General features: G+C 40.5%; 1 protein-coding gene across 1 annotated transcript in view; it reads right to left on the bottom strand.

The window, feature by feature from the left end:
* Positions 1–27,015, bottom strand: part of LOC131838325 (ankyrin repeat domain-containing protein 7-like) — a 29,850-nt gene that overhangs the window by 2,060 nt on the left and 775 nt on the right. The window contains exons 2-5 of the mRNA XM_059184283.1: positions 20,103–20,422; positions 4,242–4,356; positions 3,917–4,090; positions 1,230–1,336 (exon numbers count right to left, since the gene is read on the bottom strand). Coding sequence (XP_059040266.1) covers positions 1,230–1,336; positions 3,917–4,090; positions 4,242–4,356; positions 20,103–20,422 — 716 coding nt within the window. The remainder of the gene's footprint in view (positions 1–1,229; positions 1,337–3,916; positions 4,091–4,241; positions 4,357–20,102; positions 20,423–27,015) is intronic.

Genomic DNA, 27,015 nt, shown 5'->3' with positions numbered 1-27,015 from the left:
TGGTCTCTCCGCTCAGTGTGGAGCCTGCCGTCCCTCCCTCTCTGCCTGCCTCTCTGGCTACGTGTGATCTCTGTCAAATAAATAAATAAAATCTTTTAAAAAACAGTTATTTGCAGGGGTGTTTGGCTGGCTCAGTCATTTAAACGTCTGCCTTCAGCTCAGTCATGAACTTGGGGTCCTAGAAGTGAGCCCCACATCTGGTTCCCTGCTCTAAACCCTTCCCCTGCTCATGCTCCCTCCCTCCCTCTCTCTCTCTCTCAAAAAAATAAAATCTTTAAAAATAAAAAAATAAAAAAACAAAAAATCTACTTGCAGGCTTAAAATAACAGCATTCATACTAACAGTAATAAAAGAGTCATAGTTGCAGTTAATGGTACTAAAATAAGCATGGTTAGGCACTAAATTAAATACTATATATATAAGATATTATTTACACACAACAACCCTTGAAGGATATATTATCCTCCTTTGCATATCAGAGAACGTATCTGATGATGATAAGTAATGTTTCCAGAGTCACATACCCAGCAAGTAGGAAAGGAATTAAACCTAGTCTTGTGTCTATCTAAAGTCCATCTCTTTTCTCTTTATCATCAACCTATGATTTGTCTTCACAAAAAGAAAAATCTATTCAATTAAGGTTATATTTCATCCTTCTACCCTTACCAATGGAATATATATATATATATATATATATAATGAAAAAGGATGATAAGCCCACCCTATCTGGTAATAGTAATTAATAATCACTTAGGGGTCATCTAACATCAGTATTCTTTACAAAAAAATTTAAAGCAAGGAGTCATCCAAAAGATAAAACAACTCCTATTTATGTTTAATATGCATCTTTTAAGGAAAATGTATATGAAGTAGAAGTTTCTAAAAAATACTATAAAAGGGTTAAGAAGTTTAATATTGTGTCATAGAATAAAAGGAGTCCACACTTTATAATAAAACTAAATTGAAAACCTTTTAGCTAACATAAAGTCATATGGCAGAAAAAAAGGACTGCAGATTACATCAGTCAATAATATGAAAGAATATAAATTTTGTGTATACTGTTCTTCATGTTGCCCCATCAGAATAATTGATTTCTGCCTAACTGGTGACATGTCGACATTTTTCACTATGTAATTATAAATTAATCCTCTTCTTATTAAGTTAATTTTTCTGACTTAATTATTACCACCCTAGAACAATATAAGGTTAAAAAAAAACAACTACTGTACCTTTTAAACTTATCAACCACATGTACATCTGCTTTTTCTCTAATTAACAAGTCCACCATTTTGTGGTTGTTTTCATTTACAGCAAGTAAAAACGGTGTGAATTCGACCTGTAAAAGTGTGAAAATAATTTATAATTTACAAAATTACATATTTCCATACTAAATTTTAAAACCTATAAAGGATCCTCTAACCTTAAACACATACATAAGTACTCTCAACCCCCCACCTTCCCCAGCCCTCAGTCTTCCCCACCCCCTCACACCGCCCCTACCTTTCCCCCCACCCCCACCCCCACCCCCCTCTTTCACCAGCTGCTCCTTCTCTTGGCAATAGCCCTCCTCAGGGGACCTGGGCAGCTCAATCTGAGGGTCTGCCTTCAGCTCAGGTCCTGAGCCCAGGGTTCTGGGATCCAGCCTCACGTCAGGCTCCCTGCTCAGTGGGGAGTCAGCTTCTCCTTCTCCCTCTGCCCCACCCCTATTCTCACGTCTCTCTCCCACTCTCACTCTCTCAAATAAATAAATATTTTTGAAAAAAATAAAATAAATTAAATTAAGTTAAATAGCCCTCCTCCACCTCTTCAACAGATTAACTGTAGTCATTCTCCAAATCTTACTTCAAACATTGACCGGTTCCAAGAATCTCAGCTTCTATCACAGCATTTACCACTGTATACTCCACTTATTTTATTGCACCCATCGAAACCAAGAGCTTCTTGAGGGAAAGGACTATATTTTATCTCTGTATCTCCAAACTCTAAAACATAGCTGTAAAAGCTGAAAGTATTTTTACTGAGTTAACAGCCTAAAGGATTATCTCCGGAGTAGTGTTTCTTAAATTATATTCCAAAGAACATATACTTGCTGGAAGGTGAGGATTGTGCCTCAATAGAAAGATTCAATGGTCTTCGATGTTTGAGAAATATTACAGAACTGCACATTATCTCTAGCGCAAAAGAAATCGGTTTAAATTTGCTTATCCCCATTTGACAATACTTTCATGGCAAACATTAACATTTCAGAATTAGAGTTTCAGGGATACAGTGTTGAGAGCTTTCCAGTAAAGGTTAAGCTTTTCTCCAGGTTATACCAACATGCTTGATTCTCTTCTATTAATGGTATCAGGATCCCAGATGTCAACATAAAGTGCTCTTGCTCCAAATGGGTCACTAAGGAGATGGACTCTGAATTAAAAGAGCAGCTGTGGGGCATCTGGGTGGATCAGTCAGTTAAGTGTCTGCCTTTGGCTCAGGTCCTGTTCTTGGGGTCCTGGGATCCGGGCCTGCATCAGGCTCCCCTACTTTTCCCTCTCCCTATGCCCTTCCTCCCTACTCATGTGTGTTCGCTCTCACGTTCTCTCTCAAATACATAAGATCTTTCTTTAAAAAAAGTTCATTAAAGTGAAATCTTAAAACTTTGAATAACTGACTTGACAGTTTACAGCACTGTTAGCCAAAGATGGCCTCTTTCAAAACTTGAAGAAAACCAACACTTGGGTCAACAAAAACTTAATAACTATAATCAATTGTAGATAATTGCTGCATTTAAGAATGAAAATGTATCAAAGACTAGTATTAATATCAACTGAATCTTAGAAACATAGATCACTTCCCTATCCCTATAACTAGATCATGGTCTTAGAGCAGAATAAGGCATATTCCATGTAAAATTACTCAGAATTACTACTTGGGTTAGCAGTCAAGACAGAAAAATTCTTGCTATGTGAATAACATGCTTCTCTCCTTATAAGTCTGCGTATGTGCTTTCTTCCTGCTTTCTTTCTTTACAGTCCCTAAAAAAATGTATTTCCAAAAAGTAAGCTCAAGAAAAAAAATTAAAAAATAAAAATAAAGTGAAATCTTAGACAATTAAGTTATTTAAAAATATTTTCATTCAGGGAATGCTCGAGCTTCTACACATGAAAAATTGACCCTATCTATGTCAATCAACAGTGCTTCCTTAAGGGCAGTGGTAGGAGGTAAGACATGTCAAAGAAATAACAAATGGAAGAGTGAGTGCGGTGCCCCTCGACTCCCCATGCACAGCTACTACCCCCTGAGGACCTACACAATGCTGAGCAGGAACTACTCTGTGAAATGGGAGACCCCAGTGCGGGACATGGCAGGCAGAGTGGCTATGAGCACAAGTAGATGCCCCTGGAGGATGTCAGGACCCGATCCCCTTGCTCTCATCTTCAGAACCTTGGGGCTTGGAGTGCCTGGGGCCTGCAACCTGCTGCTTTCTCCTCCCACTCGCACTCACCCAAATTACCCCACTGGGTCATGGTCTCCCACCCCTTCCCAGCAGCACCCAGCCTCCATCATCACCTCACTCCCCTCAGGCCTTCAAGCCTTTGTGGGCTCTGAGCCCACCATCCACTCCCAAGCACTAATGGGAAGATTCTCCTCCTGGGGTGGAAGGGCGGCTGGGAAACAGAACTCTGCCCTTCCCGTGGGCTTCATAGTTCTCTAGTCCTCCCTGCCCTGGCTTTGGATTTGTTTCCCTGGTGACAGGACTTGATGTATAGAATTCAGTATTTATTATTTATTACATATAGGAATAAATATGTAAATACATGTTTTGTAGCTAAAAATTTATATATATATATATATATATATATATACATATATATATGTGTGTGTGTGTGTGTGTTTTAAAATTTCAAATACTTTATAAATAATGTTGACGTACCTTGTTTCTTGCTTCAATATTTGCATGGTATAAAATCAGCTTCTCTACTATTGATGTGTTCTCACCAGCAACAGCATAGTGGAGGGCAGTATTGCCAAACTTATCTGTAAGATCTGGATTAGCCCCATGTTCTAAAAGAGTAGTTACACATGCCTCTTCCTGGTATTGTACAGCCTGTCAGTAGTATCCCAAGAAACAGAGTGTAAATTCTGGGAATTTAAAGCAAGCATGCTACAACCAATTAGTTACATTTAATTGCAATAAATTTTCATTTTAAGTAATTAAATCAAATCCACCTCAGGCAGACACAGCTGATACCACACACCTTCATTAGAGGAGTCCTATAGTCTCCATCATAGAGGTCAAGCTTGCATTTCCTCTCTACAAGAAAATCTACCATGTCAGCATGGCCGATGGTACAGGCCAGATGGAGAGGTGTCCTATGAAAGTGAAAGAATGTTTTAGGAAATTATAGTGCACAATTTCAAAACATGCAATTAATTCATGTAATTGTAAACATTAAATAGCATCTTATTCCTTTAACTCAAAAACAAAGATTTCATTTTCTTTTGAAGAAAGTACAACAATTATTAGTGATCATTCACCATACTAATAAAAGAGCAGGCTATCTGACTAGGTAGAGCAAGACCTCAGGATTCAGCTCAACCTACTTAATAGGATTTAAACTTAGTAGTTATGGCTCAGCCTTATCCTCAATTTCCTCATCAAATAATGGAGTAAAAACAGTTAGCTCATGTTCCCTGCCTTGCTCAGTTTGAAGGTCATGTGACTCTTGATCTCAAGGATCATGAATTCAAGCCTCATGTTGGCTACAGAGATTACTAAAAACTAATAAAAATAAAGAATAGGTATCTCATGAGACTTCGTCACCATGCTTAAATGAGGATCTATGCAAAGTTTGTTACATATTATTATTATGACTATTACTATTGCTACTACTGTACAAATCCCATTAGGTAAAGTGATACAATCATGCCTACTTCTCAGATATGTTTTAAATATTCACAAGAATACTACATATCAATGATTCTAGGAGGCTCATTTTGTCACCTTTTAGTATCTCTGACATTGGAATGTGATTTATAATTCAAAATGTCTTACAACTATAATTGGCAGAATTTTTTAAGATTTCTTATTGGTATACAAAATGGTGGGGCATCACACAATCAATGTGCCTTACGTTAAATGTAATAATGTTATATACATACAACAGCTCTATTGCAGTTCTAGTCACATGGTTGGCATTTAAATAAATTTTAGTTCTTGAAAGCATTATGGGAAAAGAGGACTAAAATAACGAAGAATTCTTTTTAAGTAATTCTTCACTCTGATTTTCAAGAAACTTTAAGCCAAAGGAAGCTAAGGATTCAAATAAACAGGAACAGTTTTATTTTTGTACATTATGTATTTTATATATATTTTATATATGAAATAATATATTTTATATATCTTATACATAAATATATCATGTTTATATATGATATATTTTCATATACATTATATTAAATAATAAATGAAATTATTTTTTTCATTTTATTAGATTTATAGATCATATGAAAATCAAGAATTACCAATTATCAATATTAGTATTTAATACCATTATAAATAAATAAATAGCAGATCTTTCTTCACCATTTATGAATGATTCACCTTTTCCTACTAATATGAAATGTCACCATATTGGGGTGTTTGGCATTTTCTTCTCTGCCCCATTCATTCATCTATCCTTTCAGCCATTAGTAACTGTGTAATTTGTGGAAATTTAAGATACATTTTGATATCTGGAAGGGTATATCTGTCTACTTATAAAAATTTAAGTTTTTATTTTAATTCCAGTTAACATGCAGTGTTATATTACTTTCAGGTGTACACTCTAGTGATTCCAAAAAATTTCTTAATGTCATCACAATGATAAAAGAGAGCAGGGGTAACACAAAATTCTTAAAACCATGATGATTTTATTTGCTTTATGGAATGTCGATAAATACAGGAAGAGTACACATTTTGAGAAATACGTCTTCCTAATCACAAACAGAACCATCTTCCCAATTCAAAATTTCTTTTGACAGCCATTTAGTAAATAACATACATACAAAGTGGACACAGATAAAAATTATATATTGGATTTTATCGAAAAAATTTGTAGCCCAGAAGTTGATCTATTATGGGATTAGACTTTTTTTTATAACATTATCGTATAAAAAGATGTCCATTAAAAATAAAATACTGGAGGTGCCTGGGTGGCTCAGTCATTCAGCATCTGCCTTGGGTTCAGGTCCTGATCTCAGGGTCCTAAGATCAAGCCCCCCATCGGGCTTTCTGCTGGGAGTGGGGGGCTGCTTCCACCTCTCCCACTCCCTCTGCTGTATTCGCTCCCTCTGTGTCTCTGTCAATAATAAAATCTTAAAAAATAAAGTAAAATACTGTATATACTTCATTTCTTTTCTGTCACTATTGAAATGTGGTTCAGTCATATCAAAGCTGTCTCTCAAGTGGCCTATATGGGGACTTATGAGTGGGTCCAAAGGAAGCTGAGGATTTTGTTTTGTAGCTCAGCCAGCCTGGGCGCTAGACCCCTTGCTGCCCAGCCTCAGGAGGGAAGACCACCAAGTGCCCTCGGTGACAGGAGGGTATTTACCCCAAAGATACATATGTAGTGAAAAGAAGGGCCATCTGTACCCCAATGTTCATAGCAACAATGGCCACGGCTGCCAAACTGTGGAAAGAACCAAGATGCCATTCAACGGACGGATGGATAAGGAAGATGTGGTCCATATACACTATGGAGTATGATGCCTCCATCAGAAAGGATGAATACCTAACTTTTGTAGCAACATGGCCGGGACTGGAAGAGATTATGCTAAGTGAAATAAGTCAAGCTCAGAGAGTCAATTATCATATGGTTTCACTTATTTGTGGAGCATAACAAATATCATGGAGGACATGGAGAGATGGAGAGGAGAAGGGAGTTGGGGGAAATTGGAAGGGGAGTTGAACCATGAGACACTATGGACTCTAAAAAACAATCTGAGGGGTTTGAAGTGGCATGGGGGGTAGAGGTTGGGGTACCAGGTAGTGGGTATTATAGAGGGCACAGATTGCATGGAGCACTGGGTGTGGTGCAAAAACAATAAATACTATCATGCTGAAAAGAAATAAAAAATAAATTCAAAAAATGATAACATTAAAAAAAAATTCCTGGTTCCTTACCTCTTTCTCTTTTCCCTCTTCCCATTCTAGTTCCTCCTGCATTTACTCCCTGGCATTTAGCACATCCATCAACTACATCCTGAAACATACGCCCTAATTTAGAAACCTGGAACTGCTTGCCTATAAGCTCCTTAAGTTTTCATGTCCTCAAATGAGTACCCTGATTTATCTGGCCTACTAAGTTCTTACCTAGTCTCCGAGAAAGAATTAACTTCCCTATTTTAGTCTTAGCCCAATTCCCCTCATGGTCTAATTTAGGCCATTTTTGTAAATACTTTAAATCTTCTGAATAGTTCAGTTTTTCTGGTAGGGCTGGAGCCAGAAGTATAACCAGCTCCTGCACTCTTTTTGAGGGGTGCTTGCTTTGCAGGTTGATCTGCTAATTGGTTTCCTTTTGAAGTCAGATCAGTCCCCTTTTAGTGTCCTGGGCAGTGCATAACGGCCACCTCTTTTGAATCCCAAATAGCTTGGAGGAGAGCCAAGCTCTCTGTTTTTAATTCTTCTCTGTTTTTAATTCTTTTTCCTTCTGCTGTTAATAGGCTCCTTTCTTTATGAATAGCCCCATGTATATGGAGAGTAGCAAAGGCATAACTGCTGTCCATATAGAAGTTGGCAGTTTTACCTTTGGCCATCAGCAGTGCAATCAGCTAAGCTTTTTGCACCGATGCTCCATGTGGCAGGGCTGCTGTCAAGAGTTCCTGCTCAGGGGAAACCACCGCAGCCCCTGCATCCCTTTCTCCATTGACCATGTAACTACTCCCATCCGCGAACAGAGTCACCTCTGCATCCAGAAGGTGAATGTCTCTGAGGGCCAGCCTTACTTCTGTGACTCGGGTTAGGACCTCCCCGCAGTCATGTAGGTGGTGAGCCAGCTCTACTGGCAGCAGCGTGGCTGGATTTAGCACCACTGGGGCCGGAAGCTCACTCTTGTTTCATTGAGGAGGAGGCCCTGATACCCTGTCACTTGGGCGTTCATCACTCATCGGTCTGGTGGATTCTGGAGAAGGCCTTTGGTAGTGTGGGTGGTGGTCAAGATGAGATTTTGACCCAAAGTCAATTTATTTGCATCCTTGACCAGGAGGGCCATAACAGCAATTCTGCAGAGGCAAGGGGGAACCCAGCTGCTACTGGATCTAGTTTCTTGCTAAGATAGGCTACTGGCCTTTGCCAAGCCTCCAGAGTCTGGGTCAAAACTCCTTTGGCCACCTCTGCTTTTTCATCCACATACAACTGGAAGGGCTTCTGGGATGGTCAATGCTGGGGCACTCAGTAAGGCTGTTTGTAATTCCCAAGATGCTCCTTCTGCCTCAGCCGTCCACTCTGTCATAGTGAGCCCCCCTTTTGCCAGTTCATAGAGAGGTCAGGCAATCTCCATAGACTGCAGTATCCACAGCCTACAGTAGCCCACCATCCCAAGAAACTCCCTCACTTGTTGGGACGTGGTGGGGCAGGGGTATTGGGTGATCACCTGTTTCCTGGACTCAGACAGTGAACGCACTCCCTCGTGGAGATCAAAGCCTAGATAAGTAGCATGGCTCTGACAGAGCTATGCTTTCTTTGCTGACACCCAATACCCTTTTCCTGCAGAATCTGTAAGATAGCTCTCATCCACACGAACATGACTCATAGTCTTCAGTGGCTATTAGCAAGTTATCAACATACTGTAACAGAGTGACTCCCAGGTTAGAGGTTCTATACTCATGCAAATCCTCATGTAGGGCCTTGCTGAAGATAGTGGGTGAATTCTTGAACCCTTGGGGAAGTCCTGTCTAGGTGAGTTGGCCTTGAAATCCTTCCTGTGGATTGGGCCACTCAAAAGCAAAGAAGGGGCTGAGACTCCCTTGCTAAAGATATGCAGAAATATGCATCTTTGAGATCTAAGATGGTATAAACAGTTCTTTGGGGGCCCAGGAGGGAGAGGAGGGCATAGGGATTAGGCCCCATTGTTTCCTGTAGGGTTTGGAGAAGGCTCCCTTCTCTTTTCTCTTCTGGTTCTGAGACTGGCTCGTAAAGAAGGTATTCATCTACAGCTGAAACAGACATCTGCACAGTTGTACATTTATGTCTTTCTATGCCATTCACCCCTTGTACCAAGACTTCCTCTTCAGATAGTTTTCCCATAGGTTTCAATTGATTTCCCCTCCACTTCAGTTTTTACCTGAGGTTCAGGGAGGGGCTCTGAACCACAGCCCTTTCAGTCTCTGGAGGCCAGCATGGCCATCTACCATTCGGGGCACTCCCTGGCCCAATGCCCTTTTTCCTTACAGTAAGTGCACTGATTTGAATCTACGTCTTCCTGCCTGCCTTCTCTGTGCTTAGGCTTTTCCTTCCATTTACCATCCCCTACCTGCCAGATTGTAAGGCCAAAACCTTCCTCCTGTGCATCCCTGTTGTTAAACACCTTTTCTACTAGTCCCACTCACTCAGTCACATTCTTCCCTTCAAATCCTTCAATTTTCTGAAGTTTCCTCCCTATATCTGCAGCTGACTGACTGGCAAAAGCAAGATCATCTAAACAAGCTATCATGCAACTTCCCTGATGTTTACCTCAGGTTGTCTAGCTTAGGTAAACAAGCATTTAAAGACAATCAAATGTAGAATTTAACATCCATAAAGGTGTATTATTAAAACATAATTTTTCTCCCTAAAATAACCCTCATTTCCAGAGGTAACCAAATCAGGACTAATTTATTTGAAAAACAAGTCCAGTTTTAACAAACTTGGCCTAATTACTTGCATAAGCTCTGCAAGAACAGTGAGTGATCATATAAATCTTTTTTTTTTTTTTTACCTATTTCTTGCCACTTTATTTTTTTTAAGATTTCTTTATTTTGAGAGAGAGAAAGGGTATGCACACACTTGAGCAATAGGAGCAGAGGGAGAAAGAATCCTAAGCAGAGGAGTTTTCCTCGCTGATCACAGAGCCTGACATGGGATTTAAGTCCATGACTCTAACCTGAGCCCCTGAGCCAAAATCAAGAGTCATACACTTAGCCAACTGTGCCACCCAGGCACCCTTGCCACTTTTTACATCTTTTCATCTGGTTTCTCTTTTCTTCTGGCTGAAGTACATCCTTTAGTAATTCTTTCAGGGATAGCCTGAAATTCTCTTGTCTGAAAACAGTTTGACTTTGTGTTTGCAGAGAGCTTCTCTGGGTATAGAATTTTAGGTTAAAGGATTCTTTCTGTTCTTCTTTCCTTTCTTTCTTTCCTCCAACATTTTAAAGACACTGTCCTATTGTCCCATAGCTGATAAGAAGTCTGCTCTCAGCCAGGTTGTCATCACTTCATAGAGGAGTGTCTTTATTCTTAGGAAGCTTTAAAAATGTTCTCTTTCCCTTAGACGTTCTAATGCTTCACTTCAATGTGTCCAGTGGTACTGCTTTGTTTTAAAATCATGCTCAGTACCACAGTGTGGTGCTTTCTTCCATTCTGAAATATTCCCAGCCATTCTTTCTTTTCTTTTTTTAAAAGATTTTATTTATGTGTTAGAGAGAGAAAGAGAGAGGTCACAAGTAGGCAGAGAGGCAGGCAGAGAGAGAGGGGGAAGCAGACTCTCTACTGAGCAGAGAGTACGATGCGGGGCTCCATCCCAGAACCCTGAGATCATGACCTGAACCGAAGGCAGAGGCTTAGCCAATGAGCCACCCAGGTGCCCCACCAGCCATTATTTCTTTAGATATCTCTTCGCCACTAATTTTCTCCTCTTCCCTCTGAGACTCTATGACAAAAGCTATCAGTCTATTATCCACACATCATCTTTCTTTTTCACGTATTTCGTCACTTTATCAGCGCTGTACTCTGACTGAATTCTTTGAGACTATGTTCCAATGCACGGATTCACGCCTTGATTCCAAACCAATTATATAAGACTAGATTTTATCCCATGTATTGAGGTTTTCAATTTTAACTGTTTTATTTCCCATAATTCCAACTGTTTTCATTTTGTACCCATGTGTATCCATTCTTGATTCATCCATTCATTCAAAGTATCATAATTTATTATCCCTTTTACAGATGCTATTATCTTCTTCAGATATTAAATATATTTAAGTCATTTGAAAGTATACCATTATTTTCATTTCATTAGCAGTAAAACCAGTTCATTTGTTGATATTTTAAGCTTTTTTTTTAAGATTGTTTATTTATTCATTTTAGAGAGAGAGTGCATGTGAGAACACCAGCAAAGGGAGAGAGAAGCCCAGGATCCTGGGATCACAACCTGAACTAAAGGCAGACACAACCAACTGAGATACCTGGGTACCCCTCAGCTGTCTTTCTTTTTTTTTTTTTTTTTTTTTTAATTTTTATTTTTTATAAACATATATTTTTATCCCCAGGGGTACAGGTCTGTGAATCACCAGGTTTACACACTTCACAGCACACACCAAATCACATACCCTCCCCAATGTCCATAATCCCACCCCCTTCTCCCAAACCCCCTCCCCCCGGCAACCCTCAGTTTGTTTTGTGAGATTAAGAGTCACTTATGGTTTGTCTCCCTCCCAATCCCATCTTGTTTCATTTATTCTTCTACCCACTTAAGCCTCCATGTTGCATCACCACTTCCTCATATCAGGGAGATCATATGATAGTTGTCTTTCTCTGCTTGACTTATTTCGCTAAGCATGATACGCTCTAGTTCCATCCATGTTGTTGCAAATGGCAAGATTTCATTTCTTTTGATGGCTGCATAGTATTCCATTGTGTATATATACCACATCTTCTTGATCCATTCATCTGTTGATGGACATCTAGGTTCTTTCCATAGTTTGGCTATTGTGGACATTGCTGCTATAAACATTCGGGTGCATGTGTCCCTTTGGATCACTACATTTGTATCTTTAGGGTAAATACCCAATAGTGCAATTGCTGGGTCATAGGGCAGTTCTATTTTCAACATTTTGAGGAACCTCCATGCTGTTTTCCAGAGAGGTTGCACCAGCTTGCATTCCCACCAACAGGTTTCCCCTTTCTCCGCATCCTCGCCAGCATCTGTCATTTCCTGACTTGTTGATTTTAGCCATTCTGACTGGTGTGAGGTGATATCGCATTGTGGTTTTGATTTGTATTTCCCTGATGCCGAGTGATATGGAGCACTTTTTCATGTGTCTGTTGGCCATCTGGATGTCTTCTTTGCAGAAATGTCTGTTCATGTCTTCTACCCATTTCTTGATTGGATTATTTGTTCTTTGGATGTTGAGTTTGCTAAGTTCTTTATAGATTCTGGACACTAGTCCTTTATCTGATATGTCGTTTGCAAATATCTTCTCCCATTCTGTCAGTTGTCTTCTGATTTTGTTCACTGTTTCCTTTGCTGTGCAAAAGCTTTTGATCTTGATGAAATCCCAGTAGTTCATTTTTTCCCTTGCTTCCCTTGCCTTTTGCGTTGTTCCTAGGAAGATGTTGCTGCGGCAGAGGTCGAAGAGGTTGCTGCCCGTGTTCTCCTCAAGGATTTTGATGGATTCCTTTCGCACATTGAGGTCCTTCATCCATTTTGAGTCTATTTTTGTGTGTGGTGTAAGGAAATGGTCCAATTTCATTTTTCTGCATGTGGCTGTCCAATTTTCCCAGCACCATTTATTGAAAAGGCTGTCTTTTTTCCATTGGACATTCTTTCCTGCTTTGTCGAAGATTAGATGACCATAGATTTGAGGGTCTATTTCTGGGCTCTCTATTCTGTTCCATTGATCTATATGTCTGTTTTTGTGCCAGTACCATGCTGTCTTGATGATGACAGCTTTGTAATAGAGCTTGAAGTCCGGAATTGTGATGCCACCAACGTTGGCTTTCTTTTTCAATATCCCTTTGGCTATTCGAGGTCTTTTCTGGTTCCATATAAATTTTAGAATTATTTGTTCCATTTCTTTGAAAAAGATGGATGGTACTTTGATAGGAATTGCATTAAATGTGTAGATTGCTTTAGGTAGCATAGACATTTTCACAATATTTATTCTTCCAATCCAGGAGCATGGAACATTTTTCCATTTCTTTGTGTCTTCCTCAATTTCTTTCATGAGTACTTTATAGTTTTCTGAGTATAGATTCTGTGTCTCTTTGGTTAGGTTTATTCCTAGGTATCTTATGGTTTTGGATGCAATTGTAAAAGGGATTGACTCCTTAATATCTCTTTCTTCTGTCTTGCTGTTGGTGTATAGAAATGCAACTGATTTCTGTGCATTGATTTTATATCCTGACACTTTACTGAATTCCTGTATAAGTTCTAGCAGTTTTGGAGTGGAGTCTTTTGGGTTTTCCACATATAGTATCATATCATCTGCGAAGAGTGATAATTTGACTTCTTCTTTGCCGATTTGGATGCCTTTAATTTCCTTTTGTTGTCTGATTGCTGAGGCTAGGACCTCTAGTACGATGTTGAATAGCAGTGGTGATAATGGACATCCCTGCCGTGTTCCTGACCTTAGCGGAAAAGCTTTCAGTTTTTCTCCATTGAGAATGATATTTGCGGTGGGTTTTTCATAGATGGCTTTGATGATATTGAGGTATGTGCCCTCTATCCCTACACTTTGAAGAGTTTTGATCAGGAAGGGATGTTGTACTTTGTCAAATGCTTTTTCAGCATCTATTGAGAGTATCATATGGTTCTTGTTCTTTCTTTTATTGATGTGTTGTATCACATTGACTGATTTGCGGATGTTGAACCAACCTTGCAGCCCTGGAATAAATCCCACTTGGTCGTGGTGAATAATCTTTTTAATGTACTGTTGAATCCTATTGGCTAGTATTTTGTTGAGTATTTTCGCATCTGTGTTCATCAAGGATATCGGTCTATAGCTCTCTTTTTTGGTGGGATCCTTGTCTGGTTTTGGGATCAAGGTGATGCTGGCCTCATAAAATGAGTTTGGAAGTTTTCCTTCCATTTCTATTTTTTGGAACAGTTTCAGGAGAATAGGAATTAGTTCTTCTTTAAATGTTTGGTAGAATTCCCCCGGGAAGCCGTCTGGCCCTGGGCTTTTGTTTGTTTGGAGATTTTTAATGACTGTTTCAATCTCCTTACTGGTTATGGGTCTGTTCAGGCTTTCTATTTCTTCCTGGTTCAGTTGTGGTAGTTTATATGTTTCTAGGAATGCAACCATTTCTTCCAGATTGTCAAATTTATTGCCGTAGAGTTGCTCATAGTATGTTCTTATAATAGTTTGTATTTCTTTGGTGTTAGTTGTGATCTCTCCTCTTTCATTCATGATTTTATTTATTTGGGTCCTTTCTCTTTTCTTTTTGATAAGTCGGGCCAGGGGTTTATCAATTTTATTAATTCTTTCAAAGAACCAGCTCCTAGTTTCGTTGATTTGTTCTATTGTTTTTTTGGTTTCTATTTCATTGATTTCTGCTCTGATCTTTATGATTTCTCTTCTCCTGCTGGGCTTAGGGTTTCTTTCTTGTTCTTTCTCCAGCTCCTTTAGGTGTAGGGTTAGGTTGTGTACCTGAGACCTTTCTTGTTTCTTGAGAAAGGCTTGTACCGCTATATATTTTCCTCTCAGGACTGCCTTTGTTGTGTCCCACAGATTTTGAACCGTTGTATTTTCATTATCATTTGTTTCCATGATTTTTTTCAATTCTTCTTTAATTTCCCGGTTGACACATTCATTCTTTAGAAGGATACTGTTTAGTCTCCATGTATTTGGGTTCTTTCCAAACTTCCTTTTGTGGTTGAGTTCTAGCTTTAGAGCATTGTGGTCTGAAAATATGCAGGGAATGATCCCAATCTTTTGATACCGGTTGAGTCCTGATTTAGGACCGAGGATGTGATCTATTCTGGAGAATGTTCCATGTGCACTAGAGAAGAATGTGTATTCTGTTGCTTTGGGATGAAATATTCTGAATATATCTGTGATGTCCATCTGGTCCAGTGTGTCATTTAAGGCCTTTATTTCCTTGCTGATCTTTTGCTTGGATGACCTGTCCATTTCAGTGAGGGGAGTGTTAAAGTCCCCTACTATTATTGTATTATTGTTGATGTGTTTCTTTGATTTTGTTATTAATTGGTTTATATAGTTGGCTGCTCCCACATTGGGGGCATAGATATTTAAAATTGTTAGATCTTCTTGTTGGACAGACCCTTTGAGTATGATATAGTGTCCTTCCTCATCTCTTATTACAGTCTTTGGCTTAAAATCTAATTGATCTGATATAAGGATTGCCACTCCTGCTTTCTTCTGATGTCCATTAGCATGGTAAATTCTTTTCCACCCCCTCACTTTAAATCTGGAGGTGTCTTCGGGCTTAAAATGTGTTTCTTGGAGGCAACATATAGATGGGTTTTGTTTTTTTATCCATTCTGATACCCTGTGTCTTTTGACAGGGGCATTTAGCCCATTCACATTCAGGGTAACTATTGAGAGATATGAATTTAGTGCCATTGTATTGCCTGTAAGGTGACTGTTACTGTATATGGTCTCTGTTCCTTTCTGATCTACCACTTGTAGGCTCTCTCTTTGCTTAGAGGACCCCTTTCAATATTTCCTGTAGAGCTGGTTTGGTATTTGCAAATTCTTTCAGTTGTTGTTTGTCCTGGAAGCTTTTAATCTCTCCTTCTATTTTCAATGATAGCCTAGCTGGATATAGTATTCTTGGCTGCATGTTTTTCTCGTTTAGTGCTCTGAAAATATCATGCCAGCTCTTTCTGGCCTGCCAGGTCTCTGTGGATAAGTCAGCTGCCAATCTAATATTTTTACCATTGTATGTTACAGACTTCTTTTCCCGGGCTGCTTTCAGGATTTTCTGTTTGTCACTGAGACTTGTAAATTTTACTATTAGGTGACGGGGTGTGGGCCTATTCTTATTGATTTTGAGGGGCATTCTCTGAACCTCCTGAATTTTGGTGCTCGTTTCCTTTGCCATATTGGGGAAATTCTCCCCAATAATTCTCTCCAGTATACCTTCTGCTCCCCTCTCACTTTCTTCTTCTTCTGGAATCCCAATTATTCTAATGTTGTTTCGTCTTATGGTGTCACTTATCTCTCGAATTCTCCCCTCGTGGTCCAGTAGCTGTTTGTCCCTCTTTTGCTCAGCTTCTTTATTCTCTGTCATTTGGTCTTCTATATCACTAATTCTTTCTTCTGCCTCATTTATCCTAGCAGTTAGAGCCTCCATTTTTGATTGCACCTCATTAATAGCTTTTTTGATTTCACCTTGGTTAGATTTTAGTTCTTTTATTTCTCCAGAAAGGGCTTTTATATCTCTCGAGAGGGTTTCTCTAATATCTTCCATGCCTTTTTCGAGCCCGGCTAGAACCTTGAGAATTGTCATTCTGAACTCTAGATCTGACATATTACCGATGTCTGTATTGATTAGGTCCCTAGCCTTCGGTACTGCCTCTTGTTCTTTTTTTTGTGTTGAATTTTTACGTCTTGTCATTTTGTCCAGATAAGAGTAAATGAAGGGGCAAGTAAAATACTAAAAGGGTGGCAACAACCCCAGGAAAATATGCTTTAACCAAATTAGAAGAGATCCAAAATCGTGAGTGGGGAGAAAGAGGATAAAAAGAGGTTCAAAAAGGAAGAAAGAAAAAAAAACAAAAAGAAAAGAAAAAGAAAAAAAAAAGAAAAGAAAAGAAAAGAATTTTTAAAAAAAGAAAACACCTAAGAAAAATGTAAAAAATATATATATATATATTAGATAAACTAGTAAAAAATCGTTAAAAAAGAAAAAGGTAACAGTTAAAAAAAAATTTTACCCAAAGGCGAGAAAAAAAAAAAAAATGAAAAAGAAAAAATTAAATTAACTGCAAGACTAAAAAAAATCACAGGAAAAAAGCCATGAGTTCCGTGCTTGGCTTTCTCCTCCTCTGGAATTCTGCTGCTCTCCTTGGTATTGAAACCGCACTCCTTGGTAGGTGAACTTGGTCTCGGCTGGATTTCTTGTTGATCTTCTGGGGGAGGGGCCTGTTGTAGTGATTCTCAAGTGTCTTTGCCCCAGGCGGAATTACACCGCCCTTACCGGGGGCCTGGGTGAGTAATCCGCTCGGGTTTGCTTTCAGGAGCTTTTGTTCCCTGAGCGCTTTCCGTAGAGTTCCAGAGGACGGGAATACAAATGGCGGCCTCCTGGTCTCCGGCCCGGAGGAGCCGAGAGCCCAGGGCCCCACTCCTCAGTGCGCCCTCAGAGAACAGCGCCCAGTTACTCCCGTCTGCCTGACCTCCGTCCGCGCTCCGAGCTCACCGAGCCTGCGACCGGTTCAAGGTAACACGGAGCTGCGAGCTTACTGTTGGCTCCGTCTCTGTAGCCGGCTTTCCCGTTCCAATACCCGCAAGCTCTGCGACACTCAGACACCCCCGATCCTTCTGTGACCCTGCGGGACCTGAGGCCACGCTGACCCCGCGTGGGCTTCGCCCCGGTTTAGCCTCTGGAGCGATGTCCCTCAGCGGAACAGACTTTTAAAAGTCCTGATTTTGTGCGCGGTTGCTCCGCCGCTTGCCGGGAGCCGGCCCCTCCCCCCGGGGTCTATCTTCCCGTCGCTTTGGATTCACTTCTCCGCCGGTCCTACCTTTCAGAAAGTGGTTGTTTTTCTGTTTCCAGAATTGCTGTTCTTCTTCTCTTCGATCTGCCGATGGATTTTCAGGTGTTTGCAATCTTTAGATAAGCTATCTAGCTGATCTCCGGCTAGCTGAAGCAGTCTCAGCTTGCTACTTCTCCGCCTTCTTGACTCCTCCCCCCCATATAAATCTTTTACAATCTGCTTTGCTGGAACTTCTCATAAGGAATCTCTAGGTTGAGCTTATAGTAGCCTCTCCAGGCCAGAAGCCAAGCCACGTACTTGCCATCAGACATGCCTGCATACCTCTCGATTTGGGCGAATTCCTCTTCCTGAGGTACCCAAAGTATCCTGAGGTTCCTGCATCTGCCAGGAAGTTATATCCTTTACTCGCCTGGGGAGGCTGCTGGGAACTCTCTAAGCAAGGTATCAGGCCAACAGTACCAAAGGGCTTTCATGCTCCAGGTTTTATAAAGTCCACCTTAGTTCCTTTAAGCTGTCTAGTCATAGCTGAATCTTTTCAAATATGACATTCCAGTCAAAGCCTTGGTAAAATAACCAGTGTTTCCAATGGTGTCTTGTTACAAGGAGAACCGATTCTTACTGAACTTATGCAAATGACTGATTGCCATGCAAGAAAGAATACTTGCTGAGACCTTTCGGTTTCAGAGGGTTCAGATAGAGAGAAAGAGTTGAATACCTTGATTTGTTTACAAATGACTACTTTTACATCTCTGTAAGTTACAGATAACTTAAGAAAAAGTTTAACAAGCCTGGGAGAGCAAACACTACAGAACCAGTAATGTTTAAAATAAGACAAAACATCAAGAGATACAACATTACAATCTTTCAGTTCATCTAGTCCCATGTTACTAATTCTGGTTTAGTCTGAATGCAGCTTTTACTTCTGGCAATTCTTACCCATTTTAGTTCCAGGATTTTAACATATCAAAGACCTGTATTTGTCCTGAAAGTCTACCCATATGAATTTCCTTTAAGGCGGAAGTCATTTTACAAGAGAATTCTTAGAAGGCAAATTTAAGAATCATTTAAGTACAAAACATGTTCACCAGCAGATTTCAAAAGCACAAAACAGTTCCAACAACCAACGCTCTAGCATTTTATCCCATTTGGTTAAGACCTAGATGTACAACAAATTTAATTCCATTTGTCATTCAAGCAAACCTTCAAGTTTTCAGTTTCAGGATAACAAAGACTTTGAGAGCTACTTTAACAATTACCCATTAAGACCCTGAGACAGACAATTAACCATCAGTTTAGTAACCTCTATCTTAACATATTTCATGTTCCACCTGGGCCCACTCCACTTCAGATGCCATGCTCTCCTGCCAGCAAGGGGGAGGGGCTAGGCAGTCCACATCGGGCCATAGAAGACAGGAACTGCCCCAAAACAAAGAGAGTTTCAGCAGCTACTTGGGAATATTCCTTAAAGTCTCTGTCTCGAGTTAGACTAACTACAGTCGGCTCCAGTTATACCCATTAAAAGTCAGAGTCCCCTCATTCTCTGCTTGCCCCATTTTTTCAAACACAGCAAACAACACAACAGACAACAACAACAACAACAAAAAAAAAACAAGACAAAGACAACTGCAGGCCCAGTGGTCCTGCCACAGGTGGGGATTTTCTAGGGGGACTCGAAACCCCTGACAGCCTAGGGGGACTCGAACCCCCTGGCTGCCTAGGGGGACTCGAACACCTAGTGACAGGTTAGGGGGACTCAAACCCCCTGACTGCTTATAGGGACTTGAACTCCCTGGCAACCTACCAGTGGAGGGAAGGGGCGTCCCCGCATCCACTCTAGCCCTGGGGAGCATGGCTGCTCCAGCTCCTTCCCGGTGGGCCATACCCTGGAGCTCCACAATCAGATAGACAGGATCCCATGATCTTACCTCCAGAGGCTTTTCCCAGAAATCCTGATGCTGGCTCAGTGCTCATTGTTTGTTCCCGGACAATCCCGTAATCAAAGGAATGAGACTGATACAAAGCGAAGGTCAAGCAATGCTTTATTTCGCGCCAAGCATCGAGAATCAAACTGACCGCTCAGGGCTGTCTCTTGCAAAGAGATGAACCCTCCCAGCCTCACAGACTTTTCTAGAGGTCGTTTAGCCGGGCTATACACAGGTGGGCAATGAGATTGTGATACACAGAGAAAACTGCACAATCATGCTAGGTCTGCAACACACAGAGAAAACTGCCTGGGCTTTCTCTGTGTGGCCAAATGAATTTCAATTTACCCTAGTAAATATACGGATGGCCAACTGAATTTCAATTTACCCTAGTAGATATATGCGCATCCCACTGATTGGATTTCTTCACCTGGCCTGACCTGCCCCTGTATCTACACTTTGCAAGTAATTTCCTCTGGGAGGGGCGGGGTCAATCTAAGTTCACTACATAAACACAAAATGACCCCCTCTGGCTAAGCAGGCCCTTAATGCCTATTACCTTTTCCTCTTGTCTCTTTTATTCACGTTCTTCCCACGCAGTAGCAACTGCTCCATATTCCTTATATCACCCAGGAGAGCAACTTTGTGGATCTTTTTGAGCTCTTTCCGGCGGATGTTATACCGGGGCTGGGTCTCCGTGACTTCCTCCTTGTGAACCCAAGCCATCAAGTCATTCATCCCCTCGATGTCAGAGGTCGGGGATGAGCACACCTTCGCACTCTGAAAACAAAAAAACTTCTTCATTGCAAAGCCTAGAGGCTTTACCACCACTTCACCTTCCGCTTGGCTCTTCGCCGCTTCTAGACACCAGCACCAGTGCTAGAGATAAGCCGAACCCACCACGCAACAGTTCGGAATCTTGGAGCACCTAACAACGCTAACTGTGACGCCAAGCACAAATGCGCTTGCGCACCTCTGAATCCGGCGTGGCTGCGCCTGCGCATAAAGGGCAGCCACTAAGGGTGCCCAAAGCACACGTGCGAGGCTCAAGCCTCACAGATCTTAGTGTGGCAGGGCCTCCGCTCGGCTCCCCGCTCCGGGGCCACGGGGCAGCGGGCCTACGGGGCGGCGGGGCGGCCCCCGGGGCGGCGGGAGGGCGGGGCCGTGGGGCCGCGGGGCCTCTGCTCTGCTTGCCGCGGCGGGGCGGCGGGGCGGCGGGGCGGCGGGGCGGCGGGGCGGCGGGGCGGCGGGGCGGCGGGGCGGCGGGGCGGCGGGGCGGCGGGGCGGCGGGGCGGCGGGGCGGCGGGGCGGCGGGACGGCGGGGCGGCGGGGCCTCCGCTCAGCTCGCCGCTCTGGGGCTATAAATCTGAATAATAATAAAGACTCTGAGGACTTACAACAAACTAAGAAGTGTTTATTCATGAAAATTACTGAAGTTTGATTGGAGTTGTGAGAGTCTGTGCTGTGCTCTCACCTCCCATGCCAGAAACCTGTCACTTAGAGAAGGGACTTGCCTGACTTGAGGCAGAGTAAGTCAAAGAGGTGGCCTCCATGCTAAGCAGACAGGGTTCTCTAGCCTGAGGTTGCAATGCTGTTTAGGGGAAACAAGGTAAGAGTAGCAAGGTACTTAACTGTAAGCTCTGAGAGGTCAGAGAGCCATCTGAATGTGATAAGCACTCCACAGAAGCTCCACGTTTACCCAAGGCATGCAGTTGAAACTGAAGCTGGTTCAAGCCACCCACATACCCATGGTTGCCAAGCCATGCACATATACGCAAAGAAGCAAAAAGCTTGTTAGCAAAAACCAGGCAGCCTTGAAAATGACCCAAGTGTTGAATGGACTTAGAAGCCCACACAGATCCATCAGCAGAGGAGAAAGCATGAATAATGGGGTCTGCACACAACATCTGCCCAATCGTTGGCTAAATGTGAAAGGATGCAGGCACAGCAGCAACATGTAGGAAGCAAGACTTAAAAATTTAAGAAATGAACAGAGACATCAATGGCTGCACACTGCAGGAGAGACAGACTTCATAAATTGACTGGAGGCAAGTTATTAAGCAGAACAAGACAACCCCCTGGGGTGGAAATCAGAACCCCTAATTGCTACATTACCTGAAATTCAACAAGATTATAAAACAAAGAGACAAGAAAGGTGACCCTTACTACAAAAAGCATTAAGGAGAAACCATCTAAGTATTTCCAGATGGTAGATTCAGCAAAGATTTAAAAGCAGCTACATGGACATGGTCAAAGACTAATGGAAATAGTGCTGAAAACCATGATGAAAATGACACAACACATGAAGAGTCTCAATAAAAAGATACAGGGGTGCCTGGGTGGCTCAGTGGGTTAAGCCTCTACCTTCAGCTCAGGTCATGATCTCAGGATCCTGGGAACGAGGCCCACATTGGGCCCTCTGCTCAGCAGGGAGCCTGCTTCCCCCTCTCTCTCTGCCTGTCTATATGCCTACTTATGATCTCTCTGTCAAATAAACCTTTAAAAATTAAAATTAAAAAAAAATACAAAGTAAATTAAAGAATTGAATGGGAACTTACAGCTTAAAAATACAGTACCTGCAATGGAAAATTCAACTGATTTGAGATGACAGGAGAATAAGTGAACTTGAAGAATCAACAGAAATTACTCAATCTCAAGCAGAGAGGTAGGAAAAAAAAAAAAACAATAAAGAAAATGAACAAAGCCTGAGACCAGATCAACAATAAGGAGATCCCCAAAAGGAAGACAGAAAAGGATTAATAAATATATTTGCAGAAGTAATTGCCAAAAATTGCTTAAATTTGATGAAAACATAATCTGCAGATCCATGAAGCCCAGTAAATCCTAACCAGGAAATAGACAAGGACATCCACACCTAAACGTGTCATCATGGGGTCAAACTGCTAAAATCAAGGATAAACAAATGAACACAAAACCTTGAAATCTGCAAGAGAAAAAAACCAACCTATCACAAAAGGAGACCAAAATTATGATTAACAGCTGACTTCTTACAAAAAAATAATGGAAGCTAGGAGTCTATGGCATAACATAATCTAAATGATTACAGATTTTTAAAAAAGGCAACCAGGTATTCTATATCCAGCAAAACTATTCTTAAAAAAACAAAGGCAAAAATAAATGACATTCCCAGAGAAAGACTGTGGAAAGAAGAGTTATGTCACTAGTTATGTCACTGTATTGTTGAGCTGCTGTAACATGCACAGATATAACATATGACACTAGGAGCACAGAGAAGAAAATGAGATCTACTGAAACAAAGTTCCCACATTTGACCAGAATTAGAGTAGACTGACAAGATGCACACAGTCATACCTAGATCAATCACTAAGATGTAACTCAAAAAAGGAGGAACAGAGAAGGATCTCTTGAGATATGAGAAAACCAGGAAAGAAAAAGCAAAATGGGAAGTGTAGAAACAAATATATCAAAACTAAATCTGAATTAACTAAACACTCCACTCAACAGAGATTGTCAATTGGATTTTTAAAAAGCAAGATTGATAAAGAACTTGTGTTCAGAATATATGATCTCTTACACCACATAATAAGACAACCCAAAAGGGACAGTGAGGGTGCTCTGAATGGATGTTTCTCCAAAGAAAATATACACACAGCCAATAAAACAGGAGAGGATATCACTAGTGTAGATAACCGTATGTTAATCCATGAGGTATTATTTCATTCACACCAGAATGACTCTAAGAATGACATTTTTATCAAAAAGACTCTAAGAATATACTGTAGAAGATACGGAGAATGATGCATTTCATCAGGTCCGTAAAAAGGTAAACAGAAACTTACTACATGACCCAGCAATTTCTACCCGAGAAGTCTGTCTAGGAAAAATAAAAACCTGCGTCCACACAAAGACATGTATATACACACAGGGAGAAGGAAGGAAGGAGAGAGGGACAGGGAAGGATGAAAGAGGAGAGAACGGGGAAAGGGAAGTGGCCAATTAAAAAATGGGATAATGAATCTGGACCAAAGGTACACGGGGTTCCTTGTATTATTCAAGTAACATTTCTATAAGTTTGAAATTAGATCAAGATTTAAAGCTACCAAAAAAAAAAAAAATAGAGGCAAGATACTGTATAGCAAACTCCCTCTATCAACTTCTTCAATGAAGACCATATACAGCTTAAAAGTTATTAGAAAACTGTAGGTAATTTTAATAAAATCACTTCAAGAATATAATCTGGTTGCCAATCTGGAAGAAATGGATGCATTCCTAGAAACATATAAACTACCACAACTGAACCAGGAAGAAATAGAAAGCCTGAACAGACCCATAACCAGTAAGGAGATTGAAACAGTCATTAAAAATCTCCAAACAAACAAAAGCCCAGGGCCAGACGGCTTCCCGGGGGAATTCTACCAAACATTTAAAGAAGAACTAATTCCTATTCTCCTGAAACTGTTCCAAAAAATAGAAATGGAAGGAAAACTTCCAAACTCATTTTATGAGGCCAGCATCACCTTGATCCCAAAACCAGACAAGGATCCCACCAAAAAAGAGAGCTATAGACCGATATCCTTGATGAACACAGATGCGAAAATACTCAACAAAATACTAGCCAATAGGATTCAACAGTACATTAAAAAGATTATTCACCACGACCAAGTGGGATTTATTCCAGGGCTGCAAGGTTGGTTCAACATCCGCAAATCAGTCAATGTGATACAACACATCAATAAAAGTAAGAACAAGAACCATATGATACTCTCAATAGATGCTGAAAAAGCATTTGACAAAGTACAACATCCCTTCCTGATCAAAACTCTTCAAAGTGTAGGGATAGAGGGCACATACCTCAATATCATCAAAGCCATCTATGAAAAACCCACCGCAAATATCATTCTCAATGGAGAAAAACTGAAAGCTTTTCCGCTAAGGTCAGGAACACGGCAGGGATGTCCATTATCACCACTGCTATTCAACATCGTACTAGAGGTCCTAGCCTCAGCAATCAGACAACAAAAGGAAATTAAAGGCATCCAAATCGGCAAAGAAGAAGTCAAATTATCACTCTTCGCAGATGATATGATACTATATGTGGAAAACCCAAAAGACTCCACTCCAAAACTGCTAGAACTTATACAGGAATTCAGTAAAGTGTCAGGATATAAAATCAATGCACAGAAATCAGTTGCATTTCTCTACACCAACAGCAAGACAGAAGAAAGAGATATTAAGGAGTCAATCCCATTTACAATTGCATCCAAAACCATAAGATACCTAGGAATAAACCTAACCAAAGAGACACAGAATCTATACTCAGAAAACTATAAAGTACTCATGAAAGAAATTGAGGAAGACACAAAGAAATGGAAAAATGTTCCATGCTCCTGGATTGGAAGAATAAATATTGTGAAAATGTCTATGCTACCTAAAGCAATCTACACATTTAATGCAATTCCTATCAAAGTACCATCCATCTTTTTCAAAGAAATGGAACAAATAATTCTAAAATTTATATGGAACCAGAAAAGACCTCGAATAGCCAAAGGGATATTGAAAAAGAAAGCCAACGTTGGTGGCATCACAATTCCGGACTTCAAGCTCTATTACAAAGCTGTCATCATCAAGACAGCATGGTACTGGCACAAAAACAGACACATAGATCAATGGAACAGAATAGAGAGCCCAGAAATAGACCCTCAACTCTATGGTCAACTAATCTTCGACAAAGCAGGAAAGAATGTCCAATGGAAAAAAGACAGCCTTTTCAATAAATGGTGCTGGGAAAATTGGACAGCCACATGCAGAAAAATGAAATTGGACCATTTCCTTACACCACACACAAAAATAGACTCAAAATGGATGAAGGACCTCAATGTACGAAAGGAATCCATCAAAATCCTTGAGGAGAACACGGGCAGCAACCTCTTCGACCTCTGCCGCAGCAACATCTTCCTAGGAACAACGCAAAAGGCAAGGGAAGCAAGGGAAAAAATGAACTACTGGGATTTCATCAAGATCAAAAGCTTTTGCACAGCAAAGGAAACAGTTAACAAAATCAAAAGACAACTGACAGAATGGGAGAAGATATTTGCAAACGACATATCAGATAAAGGACTAGTGTCCAGAATCTATAAAGAACTTAGCAAACTCAACACCCAAAGAACAAATAATCCAATCAAGAAATGGGCAGAAGACATGAACAGACATTTCTGCAAAGAAGACATCCAGATGGCGAACAGACACATGAAAAAGTGCTCCATATCACTCGGCATCAGGGAAATACAAATCAAAACCACAATGCGATATCACCTCACACCAGTCAGAATGGCTAAAATCAACAAGTCAGGAAATGACAGATGCTGGCGAGGATGCGGAGAAAGGGGAACCCTCCTACACTGTTGGTGGGAATGCAAGCTGGTGCAGCCACTCTGGAAAACAGCATGGAGGTTCCTCAAAATGTTGAGAATAGAACTGCCCTATGACCCAGCAATTGCACTATTGGGTATTTACCCTAAAGATACAAATGTAGTGATCCAAAGGGACACATGCACCCGAATGTTTATAGCAGCAATGTCCACAATAGCCAAACTATGGAAAGAACCTAGATGTCCATCAACAGATGAATGGATCAAGAAGATGTGGTATATATACACAATGGAATACTATGCAGCCATCAAAAGAAATGAAATCTTGCCATTTGCAACAACGTGGATGGAACTAGAGCGTATCATGCTTAGCGAAATAAGTCAAGCAGAGAAAGACAACTATCATATGATCTCCCTGATATGAGGAAGTGGTGATGCAACATGGAGGCTTAAATGGGTAGAAGAATAAATGAAACAAGATGGGATTGGGAGGGAGACAAACCATAAGTGACTCTTAATCTCACAAAACAAACTGAGGGTTGCCGGGGGGAGGGGGTTGGGGAGAAGGGGGTGGGATTATGGACATTGGGGAGGGTATGTGATTTGGTGAGTGCTGTGAAGTGTGTAAACCTGGTGATTCACAGACCTGGGGATAAAAATATATGTTTATAAAAAATATATGTTTATAAAAAATAAAAAATTAAAAAAAAAAATAAAAAAATATATATATAAAAAAAAAAAAGAATATAATCTGGTTGCAAAGCCAATACAATGAGCTCTAAAATAATTCTCTTCAGTTAAATAAAGTCATCTGTAAATCCTGTAACAACATGTTCATATTCACAAAATCTGAATGAAAAGCAAATATGATTTTCCATAACCAGGAGGGTAATGCAAAGTTCACTTTGAAAGGACTGAGATTTGGGGTTAATCTTTCTTTTAATACCAAGCAAAATTGTATAGTTATTCAGATTTTGAAGTAACTTGCTTTTTATTTAACAAAATATTTGCTGCTCTGAAATAAATTTCATTAGAAAGAATGATGATGTATAAAACAACAACAAAAAAAAGACCATGAAAATACAAGCTGCATTTCTAAAAGGATGTAATCATTTAAATTCT

Source organism: Mustela lutreola, chromosome 8, assembly GCF_030435805.1.
Source record: "Mustela lutreola isolate mMusLut2 chromosome 8, mMusLut2.pri, whole genome shotgun sequence".
Classification (NCBI taxonomy): Eukaryota; Metazoa; Chordata; class Mammalia; order Carnivora; family Mustelidae; genus Mustela; species Mustela lutreola.
This window is presented reverse-complemented; position numbering and strand designations above follow the sequence as displayed.